The sequence below is a fragment of the Culex quinquefasciatus genome, chromosome 3 (genome assembly GCF_015732765.1).
Source record: "Culex quinquefasciatus strain JHB chromosome 3, VPISU_Cqui_1.0_pri_paternal, whole genome shotgun sequence".
NCBI lineage: Eukaryota > Metazoa > Arthropoda > Insecta > Diptera > Culicidae > Culex > Culex quinquefasciatus.
The window spans coordinates 175,086,422-175,111,406 of NC_051863.1; the positions used below are offsets into that span (position 1 = coordinate 175,086,422).

At 34.2% G+C, this 24,985-nt stretch overlaps 1 protein-coding gene across 5 annotated transcripts in view; it reads left to right on the forward strand.

Moving 5' to 3' along the window:
- LOC6040647 (mediator of RNA polymerase II transcription subunit 13) overlaps window positions 1–24,985 on the forward strand; it is an 81,093-nt gene that overhangs the window by 40,730 nt on the left and 15,378 nt on the right. For 4 of the 5 annotated variants that reach the window (XM_038262809.1, XM_038262806.1, XM_038262807.1 and 1 more), the window contains 5 exons: window positions 12,056–12,140; window positions 12,331–12,414; window positions 12,736–13,094; window positions 17,942–18,566; window positions 18,991–19,308. In XM_038262809.1, the coding sequence (XP_038118737.1) occupies window positions 12,056–12,140; window positions 12,331–12,414; window positions 12,736–13,094; window positions 17,942–18,566; window positions 18,991–19,308 (1,471 nt within the window). The remainder of the gene's footprint in view (window positions 1–12,055; window positions 12,141–12,330; window positions 12,415–12,735; window positions 13,095–17,941; window positions 18,567–18,990; window positions 19,309–24,985) is intronic. The other variant, XM_038262810.1, reaches the window with a different exon arrangement.

Consider the following 24,985-nt stretch of genomic DNA (forward strand, 5'->3'; position numbering starts at 1 on the left):
CTTTGCGTTCAACCTTACTGTGTTTTGACGCGTTGAATCATCCGTGAGTCACTCGCGCACATCTGGTTCCGATGACCAAATCGAGAGTTTCCCCCAAACGTCGTCGTGCATATCTTTCCACTACCACCTTCGACTAAGAGGTAGATCCTAAGAAAATTGGCGCGTGGATTATTCTTTCTCAACTTGGGAGTTGCAAGAAATGGGAGAACAAGGGGGAAATTACACACACCCGAGAGATCTATTTATAATTCCCGCGCGCGCCAAACGAGGAAAAGAGCAACCTCACGCGAGGAGGACGACGGCAGTTCAGGACTATATTTAATCGCGGACTGGCGTTGGTGTTAATTGCAGTTTAAGTTGCCAGCAGCATTATACCGATGCCAATGCTCGGGTGTGTTTAGTGTCGGATTACTGACTTTTTAGAGGTGGGAACGTTGCTGTTAGGGGGGATTAATCAATGCGTGGAAAGTCTCCAATTTGGCGTTGACTGATAATTGTGTAAGGCGCAATCATATTAATCTTATTTTCCATATAAATGGTTACAACTAAAAATCAAACTTTTTTTTATCTTCGCAGTTCACTGCTCTACACAGCAAACATTTTCGCTTTAAAATCGATTGCAAAATTTAATTGTGTCCTTGATCCTTTATCGACATTTCGGTCATGTATGTTACCTGTTAATGTGTTACTAATTTCTTCATGTAACATTAAATTTCATCATTTTTTTTTCTGTGTAGCTTTCACAAAGTTTATTTTTCATTTGTTTGGTATTTCGTTCATAAAGCCTTTTTCATCATTTATCTTTCCATTTGGGGACGTTTGAATATTCATACTCAATAAAGAATAATTTGGGAAAAAAATCACACCAGCCATCTCTGGAATCCTTTCGAAAGGGCCGACACTTTTTGACTGATAAGTAAAACTTTTTTTTTTGTTTTTATGGTGGTCCAATCATCAATCAACGCTACAACTTGAGTTAACCCTCTACCGCCCAAATTTTTTTTCGAAAATTTTTATTTTTCCCGTGTTTAGGAGGTCATTTTGAGCAACTTTTGTTCTACGAAAAACATGACTTCTCTTGTTTTATGTTTTTGAAGTTTCATTTTTAGTATTTTAATCTGCATTTATCTTGCTTAGTTTACGTTTGTTTTTGATAGTATTTGGCCTACACTACCACCTGCTATCATTACATTTTGCCTCTCTAATTTTTTCTTGTTTTTACAGTAACTTTTTCAATTTTCTGCATGTTTTTTACATTTTCTGCTATAAAATGGCACCATTATCATTTAAATTGTAAATAAATGCGTAGAGGCATAGTCTGGGGCACTAGAAAAATTGCTGCATACTTCTTTTTACTGAAAGTATAGGAAATGTTAGTAAAAAACACAGCCAAAGTTGACCCCAAAAAAAAATGACATTTTTAAAAACATTGTCAAAGTCACATAAAACAATAAAAATTTCTAACCCATACATTTTCTAAAATTTTAAGAGTTCTTCTTTCTAATGCTTTTTAAAGATCAAAAATTGGTTGAAAATTTGATCTGGCACGGATTTTCTGACTAATTTTGCTCAGGCGCGGATTTCAGGCGGATAGCAATTTTGATAAACAAAATAATTGAGAACGATAGAATTTCTTTCAAATTACAGAGGAAAATATTATTCGGAATTGAATAAATTCAACCTTTTTCGTTGAGTGCAAAAACATCGATTTCTAAGAGTTGTTAATGAAGAAAGTTTTCTTCTAAAAATTATTGATTGTTTTTTTTTAATACGTAACTTCGAAATAATCTTCAAGGAGCGATGTTTTTTTAAAACGTTTTGAGATTTGTTTTATAAATTTAACATAACATTACAACTCATTATTTCTAAAACAGCAGTTTCACAATTCATATTAATAACAATTTTATTAAAATCAAAATAACAAAATTCGGAAAACTTCAGAATTTCACAACATTTAAGCTATTAAACTTTTTAGATTTTCTAAGTTTTTTCAATATAAAAATTTAAATTTTTATATTTTTGGTTTACTGAAAAAATTAAAAAAATCTGTTACTACTCTGATTCAGGTAGAATTGATTCTACTCCCAATTATCACAACATGACGAAATCCACTCAGCAATCTGCTGAAATCTCCGTCTTAAAGCGAAATGTAATGTAAAAATAAAATAAAATAAGAAATCTGGAATTCAACAATTTCAAATCTCAGAAACTTACATATTCAAATTAATGAAAAAAAAAAACAGAATTCATCATTTGAAATTGCCGAAACTTACAGACTCACAAAACCTAAAAAAGTACGAATTATTAAATTAAAAAATAACGAAAATATTAGAATTGTTTTTTTTTGTTTTTAATTTTTTATGAAAGTTCCTAAGTTATCAAATTATTAAATTATTAAATTATTAAACTATTAAATTATTAAATTATTAAATTATTAAATTATTAAATTATTAAATTATTAAATTATTAAATTATTAAATTATTAAATTATTAAATTATTAAATTATTAAATTATTAAATTATTAAATTATTAAATTATTAAATTATTAAATTATTAAATTATTAAATTATTAAATTATTAAATTATTAAATTATTAAATTATTAAATTATTAAATTATTAAATTATTAAATTATTAAATTATTAAATTATTAAATTATTAAATTATTAAATTATTAAATTATTAAATTATTAAATTATTAAATTATTAAATTATTAAATTATTAAATTATTAAATTATTAAATTATTAAATTATTAAATTATTAAATTATTAAATTATTAAATTATTAAATTATTAAATTATTAAATTATTAAATTATTAAATTATTAAATTATTAAATTATTAAATTATTAAATTATTAAATTATTAAATTATTAAATTATTAAATTATTAAATTATTAAATTATTAAATTATTAAATTATTAAATTATTAAATTATTAAATTATTAAATTATTAAATTATTAAATTATTAAATTATTAAATTATTAAATTATTAAATTATTAAATTATTAAATTATTAAATTATTAAATTATTAAATTATTAAATTATTAAATTTCCGTAACAACCCTGGAATCCAAAAAGGGTCGAAATTTAGCTATTTCTTAATACGTTGCAAAGTCATGGTGTAATCGATGTTTCAATATGAAAAGTTTGAGCTAAAAAAGATTTTCCATAATCACTTTGTAGTTACTACTTGTAGAAAATTCAATTTCTAATCCGAATCTGTAATAATATTTATGTTAAGGAATGGTTTCGATGTCATACGCAACAAATTTCGAGAGAAAGTGAGAAAAAAAATTGACTTATAATTTCACTCAAAAGGTGTTGCAAAACTTGATTTTTTCATCACTCGTTGTATTTATTCAACTCGTTGAACTGCGTTGGAAAAAATTACGGGTCGCGCTGAAAAATCTTTTCTTTTTGTAACTTTTTGCATGAAATACTAGTTTGTGGCTTTCTTTATAGTTCCTGTGACATTTTTTTTAGGAAATTGCGTGAACATTTGAAAAATATAGGGCTTGGGCAACTGTTGGAAAAACACGAAAATTTAGCAAAACAAAATTCACAAAACGTTAACTTTAGAAGGATTTTTCTCGGAAATAATATAACTGTATTGTCTTACATTTTTCAAACACTCAAAGATAATAAATTGGCATGTTTCGACTTCTGCAGATTAACGATTGCAATACATCCGTTTTACGATTTATGTTGGTATCACAATATATGGCCTTATATATCCCATATAAAACACTGACCAGCATACTTCCCCAGACCCAATAATCGCTGTTTGTTTTTAATCTCGCCATTCTGCGCGATATAAAACCATCAATTTCGGTGACCCAAACCACCGCGGCAACAAGTAGTTTACGACCCGGACGCCGCGCATATGTCGAGCCGTAACTCCGTAGCACGCGCCCTCCAAATCCAATATAAAGTCATTATCTGGGTAATAGAATTTCCTAATCTTGGCGCGCTGAGTTCTCCCCCTCCTGCTGCTGGTTACATTTTCGATGTCACGACAGCAAAAGGCTTTTTCCGCTTTTCCATCGAAGCAGGCTGTGGGGAGGAGTTTCTAAAAGGACGCCATCTAATGGGGTCAAAACGTGCCCCGTCGTCCTGACTGGAACGGTGGAAGAAGTGCCACACCGAAAAAGTGTCCTCCTCGCGCTTCTTGACTTGGCGCGACTCGGCGGCGGACATTCCTGGATGGGGAGGAGTGCGGGGACAAATATTGTTTTATGGGTCTTTCTGCCCCATGGCGACGACGGCGATTTTCCTTTTTCTGTGTGCGTTTTTTTTTGTTCTCTCTATGAAAAGTACATAAGAACGCGAGGACGCGATGGTGTACTAGAATGCAAAAGGACGATGCCGTATTGATCCCGATGCCTTAACTTGGGGGTTGTATTTCAAGTGTGTTTGATTGAATTTAGCGGGTGGAAACGAGAGCTCAACACGCAGATGTTCGTGAGGACTTTGAACAAGATTGAAGATTATGGGCTACTTTAAAAACTTAAATAGAAATAATGTTATAATCAATACAATAATTGGAAATAGCTGAATCTTACTGCAATATGACCTTCCAAATCGGGCATGTAGTCACGTCGTTCCGAGCTTGAACTTCACCACCAGTCTAGCCAGATGGCCACAGAACGCTCAGACTGGCTGGCACAATATTTGGATAATTCCAAAGCAACAAAAATGAAAATAAATAAATACACGAAAATAAACAAGTTGCATGTGGTAAACGATTGCAACCACTGGAAAATGAGTTCATATACACCGAGATTGTGACTATATTTGCATGTAAATCTTCATGTTGCACACTGCTCCGGTACATACAACCCCATGTACAGACCGCACAAACGGTTGATGAAAGGGAGCGGGGGGGCTAGTCTTGGGCATAATTTAGCTGAGAGAAGCAGCGAAAACGACGAGAGAAAGCTGCTGCTAGAAGTGGCGGACACAGAGTTGGTACTGACAGCTCGACATTTTTGCCTGCCACAATTAACGCAGTAGCAACAATGTGCGGCAAATTTCGTTCTGATGAAAATCCTGACCTAGATTATTTGCACAGCTATAGTGGTAGACTCAACAAATGATGATGATTCAATTATTGTGGGATAAACGTTGGCTTTGGTGTGGTGTTTATCAACAAACAAATTTGTGTTGATAAATGCTGCTTCCACAAACACAACAGTCGATTGTGGACTCAGTGACCACTTATTATTTATGGATGTTAACCACAAATATGGAAAATTTAATTCACATACAAGCGAATCCTAGTTGTCAGACACTAGATGAATCCTAATCATAACATAGAGCTTTAAAAAATCAAAATAAAACCAAAACTAAATAAACCAAAATGAGAAGAAAGCAAAAATCATAGAAATATAATACGTCGCTTTTAATCTTACTATCTAAAGCTTTATTTTCAAAATCATTTTTCTGATACTTTTTAAGTATTGAAAGTTATGCCTTGAGTATTAATTTGGCCAAAATACGATTTTACCTTTGTTGAAATGGGCGAGAGATGAAATTTTATACAAAATTGAAATTAAAATTAAAAATTACAGAAATGGTATCTAAATATTCTACACCCAAACCAATCATTTTTGCAAAGTGATGTAAGCTCATGGAGATAACATTGAAATGAAACATTACTGCAAACGGACAGTGAGATGGTCATCCTTGCAGTGGTTTTTGAAGCAGAAAGTGTCACAAAATGCATTTCACAGTTATGCTTTTTAACTTTTATATTGGCTGTGCAAAATAAAAATATGATATTTTTTTCCAGCAATCTAAATTCTTTTCTGGGTCTTGAAAATCGTCTTTTGCATAAACAAATTGAAGAAAATTTCCAAGGGAGATAGTGTTGCAAAATCATTTTATAAAATGCGTTAAAAAAACTTAATACTCAAACTTCAATGCCCATTAGAGCGTCCAATTTCCCGAGGTTACAAAATTCCCGGGAAACGGGATATTTTTAACAAACCGAAAATTGTTCTGATCCTGGTTCGCATTATTATTTTGCAATATAATTGAATAGACTAGCAACTTAAATATTCAAAATATGAGTTGGGATCAATTAATGCTTCGACTGCTTGTAAAAAAAACATAACTTAAAAAAAATATAGAAGTTTTCTAAATTTCTAAGCTGTTTTTGAAAATTCGTACAAAATATCAAAAAAAATCATTAGTAGGGGAAATATACCCATTTTAATCACACTAAGCCGTTCGACCCATTCTCATCACTTTTGCCATTTTCCGCTATTAAATCATCATTTTCAGATGTATCAACAGTGATGAGTTGCTTGCTCACTTTTATTTGAGCTATTTATCACTTTGGAACAGTCAAAAACACTTTCTTTAAGCTGTAATTCATGATCAAAGTGCTGATAGGCCGATAATAGAAATAGGCTGAGAAAGGGTATAGTTCCCCTATTTTTTCTTAGGAAGTATTATTTTTCTAATCCCAGTGTTTGCCCAGAGAGTAAAATAACGTCATGATTCGAATTCCCGGACGCTTCAAAACCCGGACACTTCAACTTGTTTTATCAATTATTTGGATATAAGTTCGCATTATGAATGTCAAAACTGTGTTATTTGATGAATTCCAACATCAACTTTTATTTAAAGTTTGTTTGAACGCTGTAGTTGATGCCAAAACAATAAAATAAAATTACAAGTTTACCAAAAATGCGAAACATTTCAACGGAAATATTTCATAGGCGTCCGAAGCACCGGGAAGGCAAAGCAGAAAATTGTGGTTCTGATTTTCCTAAATTCTAGCCATTTTTATATAAACTTTCGATTGTTTTGATGTTAACAGCTTAGGGACCATCCACAAACCACGTGGACACTTTTTTGGAAATCTCAACCCCCTCGTGGACAATTGTCCATACAAAAAAAATCTTTTGTATGGATCGTGGACAATCGCCATACCCCCTAAAGTGTCCACGTGGTTTATGGATGGTCCCTTATTTGAGACCTAAAGAATGCCATTCACTAACATTTCAGTCCAAATTTGTGCGATTCATAAGCAAAATCGAGTGTCCGGAATTCGAAGCAAAAGTGTCCGGATTTCGAATCAGCTTTTATCAGTGTCCGGGGTTCGAAGCACAACAAGTCATTTGAATTTTCAAATTCTGATGAAAAATTGTTAGAAAAGACATATTTTGCATGCATTCTCTTAAAACTGAGTGTTTATACGAAATCCTGATGATATTTCTTCATTTCCAACTTATTACATGATTCTTTGCCAGCTATAACAAAAATAATATGGTACTAAGTGTCCGGATTTCGAATCATGACGTTATCAATGCTCCAAAACCATAAAAAATGGCTTTTAAATAATGTACCCGTGAATAGTATGAGTGAATATGATCCAGAATAATATTGACACATTAAGTTGAAATGATAACAAAAACCATGCAGAAATATGTTTTTCATCTTTTTCCAGAACAAATCTTTCTGATTTAAGCTTATAGATTCATAGACTAGCATTGAATTTACATTAATAAAACTGGTTTTTCACTTGAATTACCATTTCTACGAAATCACAACTCAAAGTTTTCATATAATTGGAGCGAGTTTCTGAAACATGGTTGTTTTTTGGCACCATTCATATGATATGAAGTAGAAAATTATTTAAGATTAGATATTTTTTTATATTTAAACCTCTAAGCCCCTTGGTAGCTCTATGGCTCTAAAAATTTCCAACTTCAAACTGTAATTTCTTGAACGCATTTAAACAAATTAACCAAATTCTTCTTGCTCAACCCTCTTCCAGACATGTTATGAAACCAATTCAATTTGCATCCAATTTGGTAATGGTAAACAAAAACGTAAAAAAAACTCAATTTTGATCTTGACTGGAAAAGGTACCTAATTTTCAAATCATATAACAATAATTTTCGTTTGAAATCTTACCAAAATTAGAATAGTTTATTTTCATTCAATAAAATCATACTTTTTGCACAACAAATAAACAAGATCTATTCCCAGTTTTGAATAGTTCAGAAATTAATATAATTTGAAATGAACCTTGACATGAAATTTTAAGAAGAACTTTTTAGTTCAATAAGAATGCAATAAAATTAAATTATATACAATTAAATTATATAAAATAAAATTTAGCTCTTTTATAATTTTTTGATACATTAAAAAAGGCCAAAAAATTTAAAAAATGAATGATTCCGCTAAAATTTTGCGAATTCTCGGGAAATTTACAAATTTCCCTGGAAATGGGAAATATAGTTCTTATATTTGGCATGAGTACATTTCATGTATAGCTGAAAGTTTCATCCAAATCAGAGCACTTTGATAGAACCTCTGGAACAAACCGAGCAAAACCTACAAAATCTGCTTCTTAAATGCTGATTTTTTATAGTATTGAATGTAAACAAAATACAATTTGACAACTTCTAACGGGTTTCAAAAATTGTTTTTCATCCGAAATTGTGTAGATTTATTGGTGATCGTTTTTTCAAGTTTAAGATTAGTTTCACAACTTTTTAATACTTCTTTTTTTATTTTTGAAAACGTTCTGTCAATAACAATATTCATATTATCCCAACTAAGCTCAACAAAAGTACCTAATAACATAATCTTCCCCTGCAAAGGCGCCACGGCGCTACCGGTCGGTGCTGGGTGACGGGGCACTATTTCAAGTGGTGTGTGAAACGGTGTCATATGGCACGTGCCAACCCGTGGGAACGTGTGTGGGTGGGTGGGGGCAACACCGCCCACCCCCGTTAAGGTGTCTGAGGGAACGCGCGAAAAGGTTAAACAGTGAAACATCAACAAAGCCGAGCGTGTAAAAGTGCAAGCTGTAAATTGCAGTGTGGAAACCAAACTGAACACACACACATATTGTGGGTGCACTTTTGTGACAAGGTATTGAATGCAATTGGCCGGAGCTGAGTCGATCACGGTGGCGACGACGATGATCGATACGTGCCATCAGTAGAGTGTCGTTCGGAATATGATTGCTGTCGAGAGCGGGACAGGTGTTGTGGGCAGTTTTGCTTGGTGCAGCTGTTGAGTTATGGAGTGTAGTAATGAGTATGGGTACTAAATTAAATTGTGGCGATTTAGTAGCAAACTTAATTCTTATTGTTTTATTGTTTTTTTTTTAACCATAGATTGAGCAAATTATGTGCTACGGAAAATTGTACTTATTTTGCTTTTAGCTTTGTCGGATCAATAATCTTAAAGATGATTCTTAATTTTTCAAGAAAAATATTTTATGGAAACAGATACTACCTTACAAACTTGAGATCTTATTTTAAGTAGTTATTTCGATTTTTGTTAGGAAAACTGTATGGTACAATAAAAATAAAGTTCAACTAAATCTATAGAGCAATTCCAGTTCAAATCAGGAATTTTTGTGGTACTTTTGTACCCGACTCTCTCCGATTTCAATTAAACTATATAGACATGTTATACTAGGCCTATATAAGTCATTTTTGTGCATATGGAGACAATTGTACTCGAAAATAAAATTTGAGAAGGGCGTAAAAAAAAGTGGTCAGAGACAAACTTGTAGGAAATTGGACGGACTTTCTAAAAAAAAATGCACTGAAATAAAAATACACGCCATTTCCATGCGATTTATTGATTTTAAATTTTAAAAGTCAAATTTTAAGGTGATGTCAAGATTTTTTTCGTTAATTTTTTTTGAGGAAATAGCCTAAGATGTTACAAAAAGACTGACGAAAAATGCAGGATGGTATGGCTCTCCTAAAAAAATCAAAAATTATTTATTATTTGAAAAGTGGTTTAAAGATACAGCGGTTTAAAAAATTAAAAATTAAAAATAGGTTTTTTGGTGGTTTTTGACAATTTCTATATGACAGACTGAGCAACTCTCTACGAAATCGGCCGATTTCGACCATTTTTATTATTTGTATTTTTTGATTCGGCTCAAACTTTGTGGGGGACTTCCCTATGACCAAATAAGCTATTTTGTGTCATTGGTTCCATACAAGTCTCCATACAATTTTGGCAGCTGTCCATACAAAAATGGTACGTAAATATTCGAATATCTGTAACTTTTGAATGAATTTTCTGATCAATTTGGTGTCTTCGGCAAAATTGTAGGTATTGTTTAGGACTATTGAGAAAAAAAGGTATCGGAAATAAAAATTTGCCGATTTTTTAATAACATTTTTTTTCACAAAAACTCAATTTCCCAAAATACGTATTTATTGATTTTCGAGATTTTTTGATATGTTTTAGGGGACAAAAACCCGCAACTTTTGAGCCATAGAAAAACATGGTCAAAAATCTGCCGCAGAGTTATGAATTTTTGAAAAAATAGTGATTTTTTAAAAACATCGAAATTTGCATGAGCAAAAACAAATTTGACGTAATTTTTTTTATGTAAAATTGAATTTGTAATCGAAAAGCACTCTACAGATTTTTTGATAAAAGGCTCTGTTTTCAAGATATAGCCACCGATAGTTTGATTTTAGTCACCATTTCCGAAAAATATATTTTTTTTGGAAAAGTTCTAAAAATTTGCTATAAAATTGACTAAGAGACATTGAAGATTGGACCTCTGGTTGCTGAAATACAGTGGCTTAAACAAAAAGAAACAAGAAAATTGAAGTATTCTAAGTCCCAATTTTCTAATGAGGATATCTAAACAACTAATGGTCCGATTTTGAATGTTAAAACATGAAACATTCGCGAAATTTTCCGATCTTTTCGAAAAAAGTATTTAGATTTTTTTAATTCAAGACTAACATTTTAAAAGGGCCAAACATTGAATATTACGCCCATTTTAAATGTTAGTCTTGATTTAATTTTTTTTAAATATTTTTTTCGAAAAGTTGGGAATGTTTTATGTTTTAACATTCAAAATCGGACCATTAGTTGCTGAGATATCGACATTAGAAACTTAGCAAACTTCAATTTTCGTGTTTCCTTTTGTTTGAGCCGCTGTATCTCAGCAACCAGAGGTCCAATCTTTAATGTCTCTTAGACAATTTATAGCAAATTTTCTGATTTTTTCAAAAAAAAAAAAATATTTTTAGAAATGGTCACTCATGGTCACTATTTTTAAAAATCGAAAAACTGCAAATATTTCGCTAAAATCAAACTTTCGGTGGCTATATCTTGAAAACAGAGCCTTTTATCAAAAAATCTGTAAGGTACTTTTCGATTGGAAATTCATTTTTACATAAAAAATTATGTCAAAATTGTTTTTGCATAAAATTTTTAATTTTTTCCAAAAATCACAATTTTTTCAAAAATTTATAACTCGGCGGCAGATTTTTTGACCATGTTTCTCTATGGCTTAAAAGCCTCGAAAATCTAAAAATACGTATTTTGGGAAATTGAGTTTTTGTGAAAAAAATGTTAATTAAAAAACGGCATTTTTTTCCGTGTACCAATTTTTTCTCAATAGTCCTCATCAATACCTACAACTTTGCGCAAGACACCAAATTGATCAGAAAATTCATTCAAATGTTACAGATATTCGAATATTTACGTACCATTTTTGTATGGACAGCTGCCAAAATTATATGGAGACTTGTATGGGTGAACCAATGACACAAAATAGCTTCTTTGGTCATAGGGAAGTCCCCCACAAAGTTTGAGCCAATTAAAAAAATACAAATAAAATCCATTTCCGGTTTTGGTAGAGAATTGCTCAGACTTGATTTTTCAGATTCGAAAATATTTTTACCGGAAAGCTCGTCCAATTTCCCATATGTTTGCCTTTATTACCACATCATTACTCGGCTCACAAAATTGGGCCAAATTGCTAAAACAAATATTTAAAATGTATTCTTGTCGTCCTGTCAACCATAATTTGAATGTTTCATTCAGAATGCTGTTGAAATCTGAGGTGAAGGCCAATGTCACCATTTGAAGACAATTATTTGAACTGTCGCGAATCGTGCCGATTGTCGATGGTATGAGCTTAAACAGAATTAAATCGCACATTATTGCCTCTTCGCTTAAACTACTATAACCACCATTAAACATCATCACCGCGAGACACCACCAAACTGATATCCTACTTTTTCCTCTACCTTTCCAGACGGCGAGAAGGGTTCCTGGGAGGCTGGCCTGTCGTACGAGTGCCGGTCGCTGCTGTTTAAGGCGCTGCACAACGTCATCGAACGGTGAGTGTTCATGATACAGACCAACTGGTCCAGCGGAGAGTTACGACCGTGGCTTTCAAAAAAGTCGTTACTCGCGAAAATTATCCTCATCAACTTGACGCGATTTGCTTTTGTTTCTTTCTTTTTTTTTCTCATCATGGAACCAACCACCTGTGGAACCCGCCTGTGGCCGCTGCTAACATGTGGACAGATGTTTACTGTCGCGGGATGTCGTCCGTCTGGGCAGGTGGTTCGTGCAGCCGAGTTCCAACAGCGAGCGAGTGTTTGGCAAGAGGTAAGCAATTTGGTCCGTTCATCAAGCGTTGAAGAATGCACACTTCCGGAAGAGACCCGTTTTTCCACCGCTGTTAGTTGCGCCGTGGTGCCGCCCTGCGCTGAGTCCCGTGGCCAGGGTGGCAACCCGTGGGAACGCCCAGTCTGGGTCACACTTCCGAGAGCAAGTCCGGCAAGCCCGGACCGATGGATCTCTGTGACGTTTTCGAGTAGTCATTAGGAAATGTCTTCGTTCTCCCATCGACAGAACCATGCAAGCAACGCTTGTCGCCAATTGGCAAATCTAACCATAGTAGTACTAACAATCCCTCCCCTTTCCCAGCTCGCTCCACCTTTCGTTCTCGTTTGCGTTCTTCGTGCACGGCGACAGTACGGTGTGCGCCTCGATGGACATCCGCGAGCATCCGCCGGTGCGGCCCCTCATGCTGAAGCACCTGGAGGAGGCGCAGGCCCACCAGGGAGGCGGCGACAGTCCAAAGCCCCGCTCGGTGATACTGGCCCCGTTCGGGCTGGCCGGAACGTTGACCGGCCAGAGCCACAAGGCGAGCGATCCCCAGACGCAGAAGGTGCTGGACGACTGGAGTGCCTTCTATCCGATCTCGAACAAGAACATGCACCTGGCGGCGGAGAGCGTCGGCGGCGGCGGTGATCTGGTGCCGCCGATCGTGGAGATTATGACCGGTAAGTTGATTGGGGGTATTTTTAGCTCAGCAAATGCCAATATACTTAATTTATTATTTGGGATTTTTGGTATCATTTTTCAATCCAAAATTTAACCATTTCTCACAATTTGCTTATCTGAGCAATTCTCTACGAAATCGGTCTTGTTTTTAGAATTTTAATTGTTGTACTTTTTAATCCAACTGAAACTTTTTTGGTGCCTTCGGTATGCCCAAAGAAGCCATTTTGCATCATTAGTTTGTCCATATAATTTTCCATACAAATTTGGCAGCTGTCCATACAAAAACGATTTATGAAAATTCAAAATTCTGTATCTTTTGAAGGAATTTTCTGATCGATTTGGTGTCTTCAGTTAAGTTGTAGGTATGGATATGGACTACACTGAAAAAAATTATACACGGTAAAACAAATTTTGGTGATTTTTTATTTAACTTTTGTCACTTTTTAGAGGACATCAACTTTTCGGAAATTACCAGGTTGTGCAAACATTTTTGACCGAGTTATGAATTTTTTAATCAATACCGATTTTTTCGAAAAATCGAAATATTGGTCGCAACAATTTTTCAACTTCATTTTTCGATGTAAAATCAAATTTGCAATCAAAAAGTAATGTAATGAAATTTTGATAAAGTGCACCGTTTTCAAGTTAAGGCCATTTTTAAGTAAATTTTTCAAAATAGTCGCAGTTTTTAATTTTTTTTTGAATAAGTGCACATGTTTGCCCAATTTTGAAAAAAATATTTTTGAAAAGCTGAGAAAATTCTCTATATTTTGCTTTTTTGAACTTTGTTGATACGACTCTCAGATGCTGAGATATTGCCATGCAAAGGTTTAAAAACATGAAAATTTATGTTTTCTAAGTCTCACCCTAACAACCCACCGTTTTGTAATGTTGATACCTCAGCATCTAATGGTTAGATTTACAATGTTAAAATATGAAACATTCGTGAAATTTTCCGATCTCTTCGAAAACATTTTTTTTAAAATTTTAGGTCAAGAATAACATTACAAAAGAGCCAAATATTCAATATTACGCTCTTTTAAAATGTTATTCTTGGTTTAAAAATTTTGAAGATATTTTTTTTCGAAAAGATCGGAAAATTTTACGAATGTTTCATATTTTAACATTGTATATCGGACCATTAGTTGATGAGATATCAACATTACAAAACGGTGGGTTGTTTGGGTGGGACTTAGAAAACATCAATTTTCCTGTTTTTAAACCTTTGCATGGCAATATCTCAGCAACTGAGGGTCGTATTAACAAAGTTCTAAAAAGCAAAATATAGAGAATTTTCTCAGCTTTTCAAAAATATTTTTCAAAAGTGGGCAAACATGTGCACTTATTCAAAAAAAAAATTGAAAAACTACGACTATTTTGAAAAAAGTTACATAAAAATGGCCTTAACTTGAAAACGGTGCACTTTATCAAAATTTTACTCCAGTACTTTTTGATTGCAAATTCGATTTTACATCGAAAAATTAAGTTGAAAAATTGTTGCGACCAATATTTCGATTATTTGAAAAAATCTGTATTGATTAAAAAATTCATAACTCGGTCAAAGATTTTTTGCCCAACCTGGAAATTTCTGAAAAGTTGGCGTTTAAGTTCTCTAAATTGTAAAATAAATTGGACCTATCGCAAAACACAACAACTCAAAAGGAAAAAAATAAAAATACTGAAAATAAAGCTTATTTAAAAAAATATTATTCTTTCCGATCAGTTTACTCTTGTTTGACTAAATCTGTGGAAGCTTTTCCGCTTTTACAATAAGCAGTTATTTAAATGGCAAAAAAAATAAGCCTGTTTTTTAATCTTCTGAAATAGTTAATTTTTGTTCTGTAATATTCTCTGTCAGAAACAAAACAAGAATATCCTGAAATCAGGAAGAAATCCGTAAGCAGTTCTCTACCAAAACCGGAACCGGAAATGAATTTTATTTATATTTTTTGGATTGGCTAAAGCTTTTCCCTATGACCAAAATAGCCATTTTGTGTCGTTGTCGTTTCAAGTTGTAGATATTGATGAGGAAACCCAAAAAAAAAATGGTACACGGAAAAAAAATCGGGCAATTTTTTAATTAACTTTTTTCACTAAAATTCAATTTGTCATAATCCATATTTTTTAAAATTCAATTTTTTTTTATCTATGATACACTCCAAACCTAAAATACCATTTGTTGTCAAACGAACGGGGTCACTTGTTAGTTTGATACCCCTTTTACACGGAGTTCACACACTACCAAACGTTTGTTTTGATAGGGAGTGTGAGCGCCGTGTAAAAAGTGACAATTGGTCACTTTTCAGTTTGCCTTTGACCAACCAACGGGGAACAAATTAAAAAAGTGTCAAACGAAAAAGTGACCAACCACCGGAGTGTATGATTTTTGGAAAAACAAAATTTTTTTTTCGCTGTTGAATGTAAAATTATAGTTGCAATCGAAAAGTACTTCACAGATTTTTTGATAAAGTGCACCATTTTCATGATACAGCGACTTTTAGTTTAATTTGAACTGAAAAATGATACTTTTATAGTTTAAAAATAGTGTCCATGATTGTCCATTCTAGAAAATATTGCTTTGAAATAGTTGAGAAATTTTCCGATAAAATTGCATAAGAGACTGTTAAGATTGGATTGGAATAAAAGAAAAAGAAACAAGAAAATTGACGTTTTTTAAGCCTCATCCAAACAGCCTTCTATTTTCTATTCGAACATCTCAGAATATTTTTAATGTTAAAAAATTGAACATTTGTGAAATTTGCTAATCTTTTCGAAAAAAATACTTATAAAATGTTGGAATCAAGAATATAATTTCAAAAAGATATTTTGCACCATCACGCACTATGGCTCAGAAGATATCTTTTTCAGTCCACTATAACATATTAAAAAATCAATTTTCAAAATACGTTTTTCGGTAGTTAAACTTTAACTGATAAAAAAAAATCAGTATTTAATCTTTAACCATAACTAGGCTTAGTGATTTTTCACGCTCGAAAATTGCAAATTTCACGGGGACCTCAATTTCAAAACACCAAATTTCACGCAAATTTCGCGGAACGTGAAAAATGTTAAAATAACTCTGAAAATTAAATCAAAGAAACTACTTTTTATGCTTCATTATTTATTATTCTTCAAAAAACTATAAAAATCACGTAACGTGACACCAGCGATGGAATAATCATCATCCAAAGAAAATTATTGGACGTTCATCAAGAGAAAAAATCCGAGGGGAGTTTGGGTCTTCTCTCTCGCGCACGAAAGATCGGTTAAAGGAATCTAAAAAAATCATCCCCTTGATAATTCGGCGAAATTTCTTTTTCACTACTACACTAGCAAGTGGAACGTCACACGTCGAAATACGACCTGTCACATTTTGTAGATGGGCATTGTGTGTAAACAAAGTCAAATAAATATTTTTAAGTGGAAGGACAAGGAAATTCACAAAAAAAAAATCATCAGCAGATTGATTTTCTTGGAGAAGTTCGGGAGCGATTTTCTTTTCCGTGATTTGCCTCCTCTCTCTTTTGCGGGTGAAGAAAGTTCGCAAGCGAAATTGATTTTTTTGCGATTATTCCATCCCTGCGTGACACAAAAAAATCTCCTAATTTTCAAAAAAGTTTCCATCTGGTTTATATATTTGGAAACAAAATGTAGGGCACGCGTACACTCATTTACTGAACTGCTTTTTAATATTCGACAAATAAAGCTAAAATGTTTTCGCTTATTTGTTTCTGTTATATCATTATATATTTTATTGAATTTCATATCAAAGCCAGATTAAACAATCTTGTCCAGCCAAAATGAGTAAAATAAATTGATTTTTTTGCGACATTTAGCCCATTAAACACATTTTTTAGGTTTTTAGCTCACTTTTCAAAAACTAAATTTGAAATCAATTTGCAAAAATGATATATTTTCTTAACAAAATCGAAAATTTTATTTTAAATGAGAAAAGAAAACAAAAAAAGTATTATTTTTTAACTTTCACGGGAATCATCCACCCAAGTAAACAAATATCGTTAAACTTAAACAGAACTCAGAAAAAATTTAAATGTTTCAATGTTCAAAAAACTCTTCCTTTTATTTTGAATAAAACAAAAGTTTGATTTTTTAAGCTTTTCGAAATTATTCCTTTCAAATTAAAAAGGCAGTAAAATTTTGCATTACAGCGAATGAAAATATAACTAAATTTAGCTAGTTTCTAAACAAAACTCAAAAATCTGAACATTTCTTCAAATGGTTTGTATTAACATGACATACATAAATATTCAAACTCTTTAATTGAAAACTAATTAAATGTAATTGAATAGTCTTCATTGATGAAATATTTATGAAATTTAAGAATTTTACGCCGTCCACGAAATCGTCAAAAATCACTTACCCTATATTACTAATTTAACCAGGGTATTCACTAGCTTAATTCTCCAGTATTTCATAAAATAATGTTTATTCCTATTTGAGTTTGATCAATTATTTTGAGAAAAATCGTTACATTTTCACACAAACATAAAATTTCACGGGATTTCGCGGAAAAAGCCAAATTACGCGGATTTCACGCTGCCCGCGAAATCGTGAAATTTCACTAACCCTAACCATAACATACAACTTTGCCGGAGCCACCAAATCGATAAGAAAATCCCTTTTCAAGATTAAGAATTCCATCCAATTTAAACCCATTTTGTATGACCAGGCCCCAAAATTACATGGAGACTTGTATGGAAAATCTAATAATGCAAATTTGCTTCTAACTAAAAAAAAAATTAAAAAATTGCGAAATTGTAGAGAACTGCCTATCAAACATTTCAAATTCATTAAAATCCCCCACCTTTCTAATCTTCTCTTCCAGGCGGCATCAAGATGCGCTACCCGTCCAAGTACGTGCTCGTGACGGACATCGACGACTGGTCGCCGCCCAACTCGAATGGCAGCAGCAACGCCTCTTCCGCCGCAAACTCCAAATCCGTCTGCCCTGCCGCAGCATCTTCCCTCACGGTGGCCGTGTCCAACTCGCTGGCCGCCGACCTGGTGTCTTCGACCGGCAGTAGCCCAACCACGACAACCACCGCCAGCACCGGCACCGGCAACAGTAGTAGTAATAACAATGGTAGCAATAGTAACAGCAGCAGCAGCAGTCGGCCGCTGATGAACCCACCGTTGACGGTGCCGGAGTCGCCCTCGAACGATCTCGGCAACCAGAGCAGCATGTCCGCGGCGCAGATCAACTGCTCGGCGGCCGTCCTGCTGCCGGAACGGGCCTGGCAGGACTGTATTATGCGGGCGACCGCCCCGCAGGTTTCCGCTCCGCAGCAGTCGCCCGGCTCGGACGGCGTGGCGATCAAGTCTGAGCCGAAGGATCCCTGCGACAACACCACGTCTTCGACGTCGTCGTCCTCGATGGGGGTGGACGCGAACGCCAACTCGGTGTGGGAGATTACCGATCCCACGCAGAAGGTGTCCTGCTCGTGCATCAAGTGAGTTTCGGGTTTTGTTTTGTTTTTTTAAAGCTATTATTTGTGTTTTATGCCCTGTCGAATACGCGCGATTGAAGAAATTTTAATTAGATAGTTTGTTCTACGTATACCATTTCCTAGATTAGTGTATTGCTCCTTTACTTTTCTCTTCTATCGTTACGTTGTCTTGTGCTAATATAACTATTTAAGATGTGCTCAATGTACCTTGAGTGCGCATGCTGAAACTATTTCTTCTAGTATTCTTTGCTGCATTAGATAAGTGTGTCTATTCAATCAATTTCCCTTCTAAAAGAAATCGAAAAACAGAAAAACGGAAACCCTAAAAATCTTAGTCAATAACACCTACTACCGAGTCCGTAAGCTAGCCTTAGAACCCGCGAGAACCGCAAAACCGAACGTTGCTGAGCTTGTGTGGCTCTTTCAGGTGCAACAAAAAGCCATCGTCTGGCAGTGGACGAACCTCGTCGTCGGGAAAAGGCACCACGGCGTCCGGTTCTTCCCACACCGGCAGTGGTTCCTCTTCCTCTCGGCCAGCCCGGCCGCACCGGATCCCGTTCCACAAGCGACCTTCCGCCGCGCACCACCACCAGCGGTTCTTCCCGACGGGCAGGTCCGCGGCGCAGCCGTCTTCGTCCACCGCCGTCCAACACCACCACCACCACCACAACCAATTCTCCTCTCCGTCCTCGTCCACCGGGGCTCCCGGCGCGGACAGTCCCGACTATCTCGAGTCCGCTCAAAGGTGCGTTTTGTTTTGAAAAACTGTTTCCCCCCACCTCCTCCGTTTCTTTCCGCTGCTGTGTTGCAGCAGCTTGAGATATTCACCCCAAAAACAGCAACGCGACACAATACAAGAAGGTCCACCGCGAAGCTCGAACTCATCACGAAATCATCAATACAACGCGACACCAACTCATACTATTCATTTTATTGTTATTTTAAAGTTTTATTTTCATTTGATTGCCTTTGGAAGAGGGTCTATTATTGTTTAACATGTACTTAAAGGTTCCTTTCTATTTATCATTCTTTCTGGAGCAAAGAAAAGTAGAACATTTTTTTTACCTAACAAAAGTCGAGCTGGAGGTGGTTGTTTTTTTTAAGTTTTAACCTACAATTTGGAAATTTGTCTGCATAATAGTATTTTCACTTTTATCATATGTTCTATATCTTTAAAATGAACACGTTGTGAACAATGCCTAGCCTGTGGCAACTACATCCGGATTGGAATTTTAGCACCACTTTCGCAGTCTTTCTACGCATCATTGTCACTCCTAGCCGGCTCCATTCATCCTATTGTTTTTATCACAAATATTTTTTTAATCCATAAAATTCAAATTCAAATTCGATGGTGTGGTTTAGCGAAAAAATCCGATAACTATGAATATTTCTCCCGAAACCAGCAGAAAAAATTCCCGGTTGATTTTGGTGTCCGGTATCAGACCCAGTTTTTTTAACTGGTTTGATGAAATTTGACTAGCTAAGCAATTTTTTAATAGCTAATAACTTTTCAAGATCGAATTTTTCAGCTTTGGTGTGTTTGGCAATGTTGTAGATCATAAAATTTCCAATGAAAATCTCACTTTCGAAGATATTTGGATGAAAATAGCTTTCACTGAAAACACAGCCATAAGAAAAATTGGGTTTATCATATATTATTCCGTTTTTTTCATACACACTTCACCTTCAAGTATCAATGTTATGTTGGTAAATGTTGACCAATTTTGCTCATATTCGGCCCAGAGTCCGAAAAATGCTCAAGGAACAATAACGTCATGATTCGAATTCCCGGACGCTTCGAAACCCGGACACTTCATCTTGTTTTATTAATTATTTAGATATAAGTTCGCATTATGAATGTCAAAACTGTGTTATTTGATGAATTTCAACATCAACTTTCATTTAAAGTTTGTTTGAACGCAGTAGTTAATGCCAAAACAATTAAATACAATATAATAATAATTTTACCAAAAATGCGAAACATTTCACTTGAAATATTTCATAGACGTTCGAAGCACGGGGAAGGCAAAGCAGAAATTTATGGTTTCGATTTCCTTAAATACTAGCAAATTTTTATATAAACTATCGTTTATTTTGATGTTAACAGCTTATTTGAATCCTAAAGAATACCATTCACTAACATTCCAGTTTTCATAAGTAAAATCGAGTGTCCGGAATTCGAAGCAAAAGTGTCCGGTTTCGAATCTGCTTTTATCAGTGTCCGGGAATCGAAGCACAACAAGTCACTTTAATTTTAGAATTCTGATGAAAAATGGCTAGAAAAGACATAGTTTGCATGCATTTTCTTGAAACTGACTGTTTATACTACATTCTAATGATGTTTCAACTTATTACATGATTTTTTGCCAGCTATAACAAAAATGATATGCTACTAAGTGTCCGGATTTCGGATCATGACGTTATTCAGCTTGTAGAGCGAAAACAAGTCCAACATTCTGGGCACCCTACTGTACAAAAAACATCGTAGGTTGTGAAGGAATTTTCTATTCGATCTGGTGTATTCGGCAAAGTACCTGCATTATCGTTGAGAGCTATTCAGATTTTTTTTTGCCGTTATTAAATCTTTTTTTTTTTGCAGAAAAATAATTATCCATTAATTTTTTAAACAAAATGCATGATCCCTAAATTGTAGCAATTTGAAGCTTTATTACATTAAAAATTGGACGGGCTTTCTGAAAAAAATACACTGAAACAAAAATACACGCCACTTCTATGAGATTTTTTGATTTTTAAGTCTAAAACTTAAATTTAAAGGTGTTGTCACGATTTTTTTTCGTTCAAAATTTTTGAGGAAATAGCCTAAGATGTTACAAAAAGAATGACGAAAAATGCAGGATGGTATGTCTCTCCTAAAAAAATACAAAAATCATTTACTAAAACTGTTTTTTTGAAAAGTGGTCTAAACTTCAAAATTAAAAAAAAAACCCATAGTGGGAATCGATTCCCCAGACAATTTTACATAAAAGTCTCCACATTGACCATTGTCCTATGTCCAATCCTTGGGAAGATACAGCGGTTTTAAAAATAAAAATGATGAAAAAATGGGTTTTTTGGTGGTTTTTGGCAATTTCTATATGACAGACTTGGTTTTTCAGTCTCGTTAATATTTTTACCGGAAAGCTCGTCCAATTTCCCATAAGTTTGCCTTTGACAGCATTTCAATTGGATGTAAGGGCTTACAGTTATAAGCTTAAGAGCGAGTTTTTCACCGATGTGAAACAGGTCGTATCGAGGTGCTCCGATTTGGATGAAACTTTCAGGGTTTGTTTGTCTATACATGAGATGACGAAAAACGAAGTTGACTTTATAGCTGTCGGCCACCATTGCTAGTACCAACCACTAGTGTCTTCCTTTTATCTACAAGGACTTCGCCGCCCTGGGCTCCTAAGTGTATGAAAGTATGGCACGGAGCGACGGCGCCGAATACACATATTTACACAAAGAATTTTAGAGCGCCCGCCGCGGGATTCGAACCGGCGACCTCTGGATTGTGAGTCCAGTGCGCGGTACGATTGATCCACACGGGCGGGACATACATGAGATGAACTCATGCCAAATATGAGCCCTCTACGACAAAGGGAAGTGGGGTAAAACGGGCATTGAAGTTTGAGGTCTAAAAAACATGAAAAATCTTAAAATTGCTCGCATTTCCGTAAAACTTCATCAATTCCAACTCTCTTAGATGCATTCGAAAGGTCTTTTGAAGCCCTTCAAAATGTGCTATAGACATCCAGGATTGGTTTGACTTTTTCTCATAGCTTTTGCAAATTACTGTTAAAAATGGATTTTTTTAAAACCTTAATAACTTTTGGCAACAGCCAGCAACACCCATACTCCCATAGGTCAAAAGTTAGGGTATTTCATGGACTATAAGCCTACGGTATTAACTTTTTGGCCAATTGCAGTTTTTCTCATAGTTTTACGATTTTTCTAGAACAAACATTTTACAACGTTAGCTTTTGCCCTGTAGGCTTCCATAGCGTCACTTTTTGGTCTCAATTTTGTCATATTCGGAATCCTCAGAAAACAGAACTCAGAAAGAGAACAAACCGAGCAGAATCTACAAATACTGCCTCTTAATTACATTGTTAATAACTGAAAAGAGAATATTTTTTTCAGTGTGGTAGAAACCTGGATAGTAAATTAGCTTACGTAAATATCAAAACGAGTCAAATCAAAAAGCTGTCAAAGGCAAACTTATGGGAAATTGAACGAGCTTTCCGGTAAAAATATTAACGAGACTGAAAAAACAAGTCTGTCATATAGAAATTGCCAAAAATCACCAAATAACCCATTTTTTCATCATTTTTATTTTTAAAACCGCAATATCTTCCCAAGGATTGGACATAGGACAATATGGAGACTTTTATGTAAAATTGTCTGGGGAATCGATTCCCACTATGAGTTTTTTTTTTTTAATTTTGACGTTTAGACCACTTTTCAAAAAAACAGTTTTAGTAAATGATTTTTGTATTTTTTTAGGAGAGACATACCATCCTGCATTTTTCGTCAGTCTATTGGTAACATCTTAGGCTATTTCCTCAAAAATTTTGAACGAAAAAAATCGTGACAACACCTTTAAATTTAAGTTTTAGACCTAAAAATCAAAAAATCTCATAGAAGTGGCGTGTATTTTTGTTTCAGTGTATTTTTTTCAGAAAGCCCGTCCAATTTCCTACAAGTTTGTCTTTGACCACTTTTGGATACGACGCAATGGCTTCGAGATACAGTAATTTTTAAATTGCAAAATACAAAAATATTTAAATACCTTACGCCCTTCTCAAATGTTATTTTCGAGTACTATTGGCTCCATATACACAAAAATGGCTTATATAGGCCTGGGATCACATGTCTTAAAAGTTTCATTGAAATCGGAGAGGGTCGGGTACAAAAGTACCAGAAAAATTCCTGATTTGAGCTGGAATTGCTCTATACAATCAAAATCGGACAATAAGTTGCTGAGACACAATATTCCAAAGAATAATTTTTTTTTTATTTTTTTGCTTAATGTCATTTTCAACTTTCGCAATTGTTAGGTTATATTTTTTTGGTATTTAGTTTTTTGAAACTAAGATCGAAAAAGTCATAAAACATTTTTTAAATAATATGAAAACTACTTATTTTTAAAATACTCAGATTTTATGTTTTTTTTTATGAAATGAATGGAAATTTCTCATACAGTTCGATAGTAGCAGCTGATTTTTTTGAGAAAAATTAAAATAGTAGAGCTGTATATTTTTCAAAATACTTAAAGTCTGCAATATGAGTACCAAATGATGAATTTCCAGCAGAATCAAAACAATAATAATGTATAACAAAAGCAACGTAGTTTTGTGAAAGTTTAGAGTTCAGTCCATACTCGATTATCCGAAGCCTCGATTTACTATCTTCTCACTTCAAACATCAAAATTGACCCCATTTCAGTCAAATTTTAATGGTTTCCAATTTACAATTACTGAACAAAAAAATCTCAATAATTTAACTCCGCCAATTTGGTCACTGTCATGGATTTAAAATTCCTTAATCTTTTTACAGCATTTTGAGGATGTTTTTGAACTCAATGACCCAAAATAAGTAAAAAAAAAACTAACTTAACCCTTTCGAGCCTGAATTTTCAAAAAAATATTTATTTGGTTGACGATGGGAAAATGATCCTGAGGACCATACAGAAATTATAGGCTACTTTAGAAAATTTTGATTTTTGGGTCATATATGACCCATCAGGCCCGAAAGGGTTAATCCACCTATGTGGTTGGAGCCTTCCTCACTTATTGCCAACAATGAATGATATGATGGAATTGTCCAAAAATTTCATCTATTGTTATGATCCGGAATAAAAAAGTACATAAATATCATTTAAGTGACCATACCTCGAGACAGAGTTGCCAGAATATCAATAATTTGGACTCGTTGGAAAGGTCTTTTGATAAACTAACCAACGATGGGTCGGATGGTGGATCCGGACATAGTTTACATACATTTAATTGAGATCCGGCTTCAAAAAAGTATATCAATATTACTTAAGTGGGCATATCTCGAGACAGGATTGCCAGATCTTCAATGTTTTGGAATGGCTGGAAAGGTCTTTTAATAACTTAATCAACGATGGGTCGGATGGTGGATCCGGACATAGTTTACATACATTTAAGTGAGATCCGGCTTCCAAAAAGTATATCAATATTACTTAAGTGGGCATATCTCGAGACAGGATTGCCAGATCTTCAATTTTTTGAACTCGTTGGAAAGGTCTTCTGATAACCTAACCAACGATTGGTCGGATGATGGACCCGGACATAGTTTACATACATTTAAGTGAGATCCGGATATATGTGAAAACACATTTTTATACATAACTTTTGAACTACTTATCGAAACTTCAATCTGTATTAAACTCGATCTAT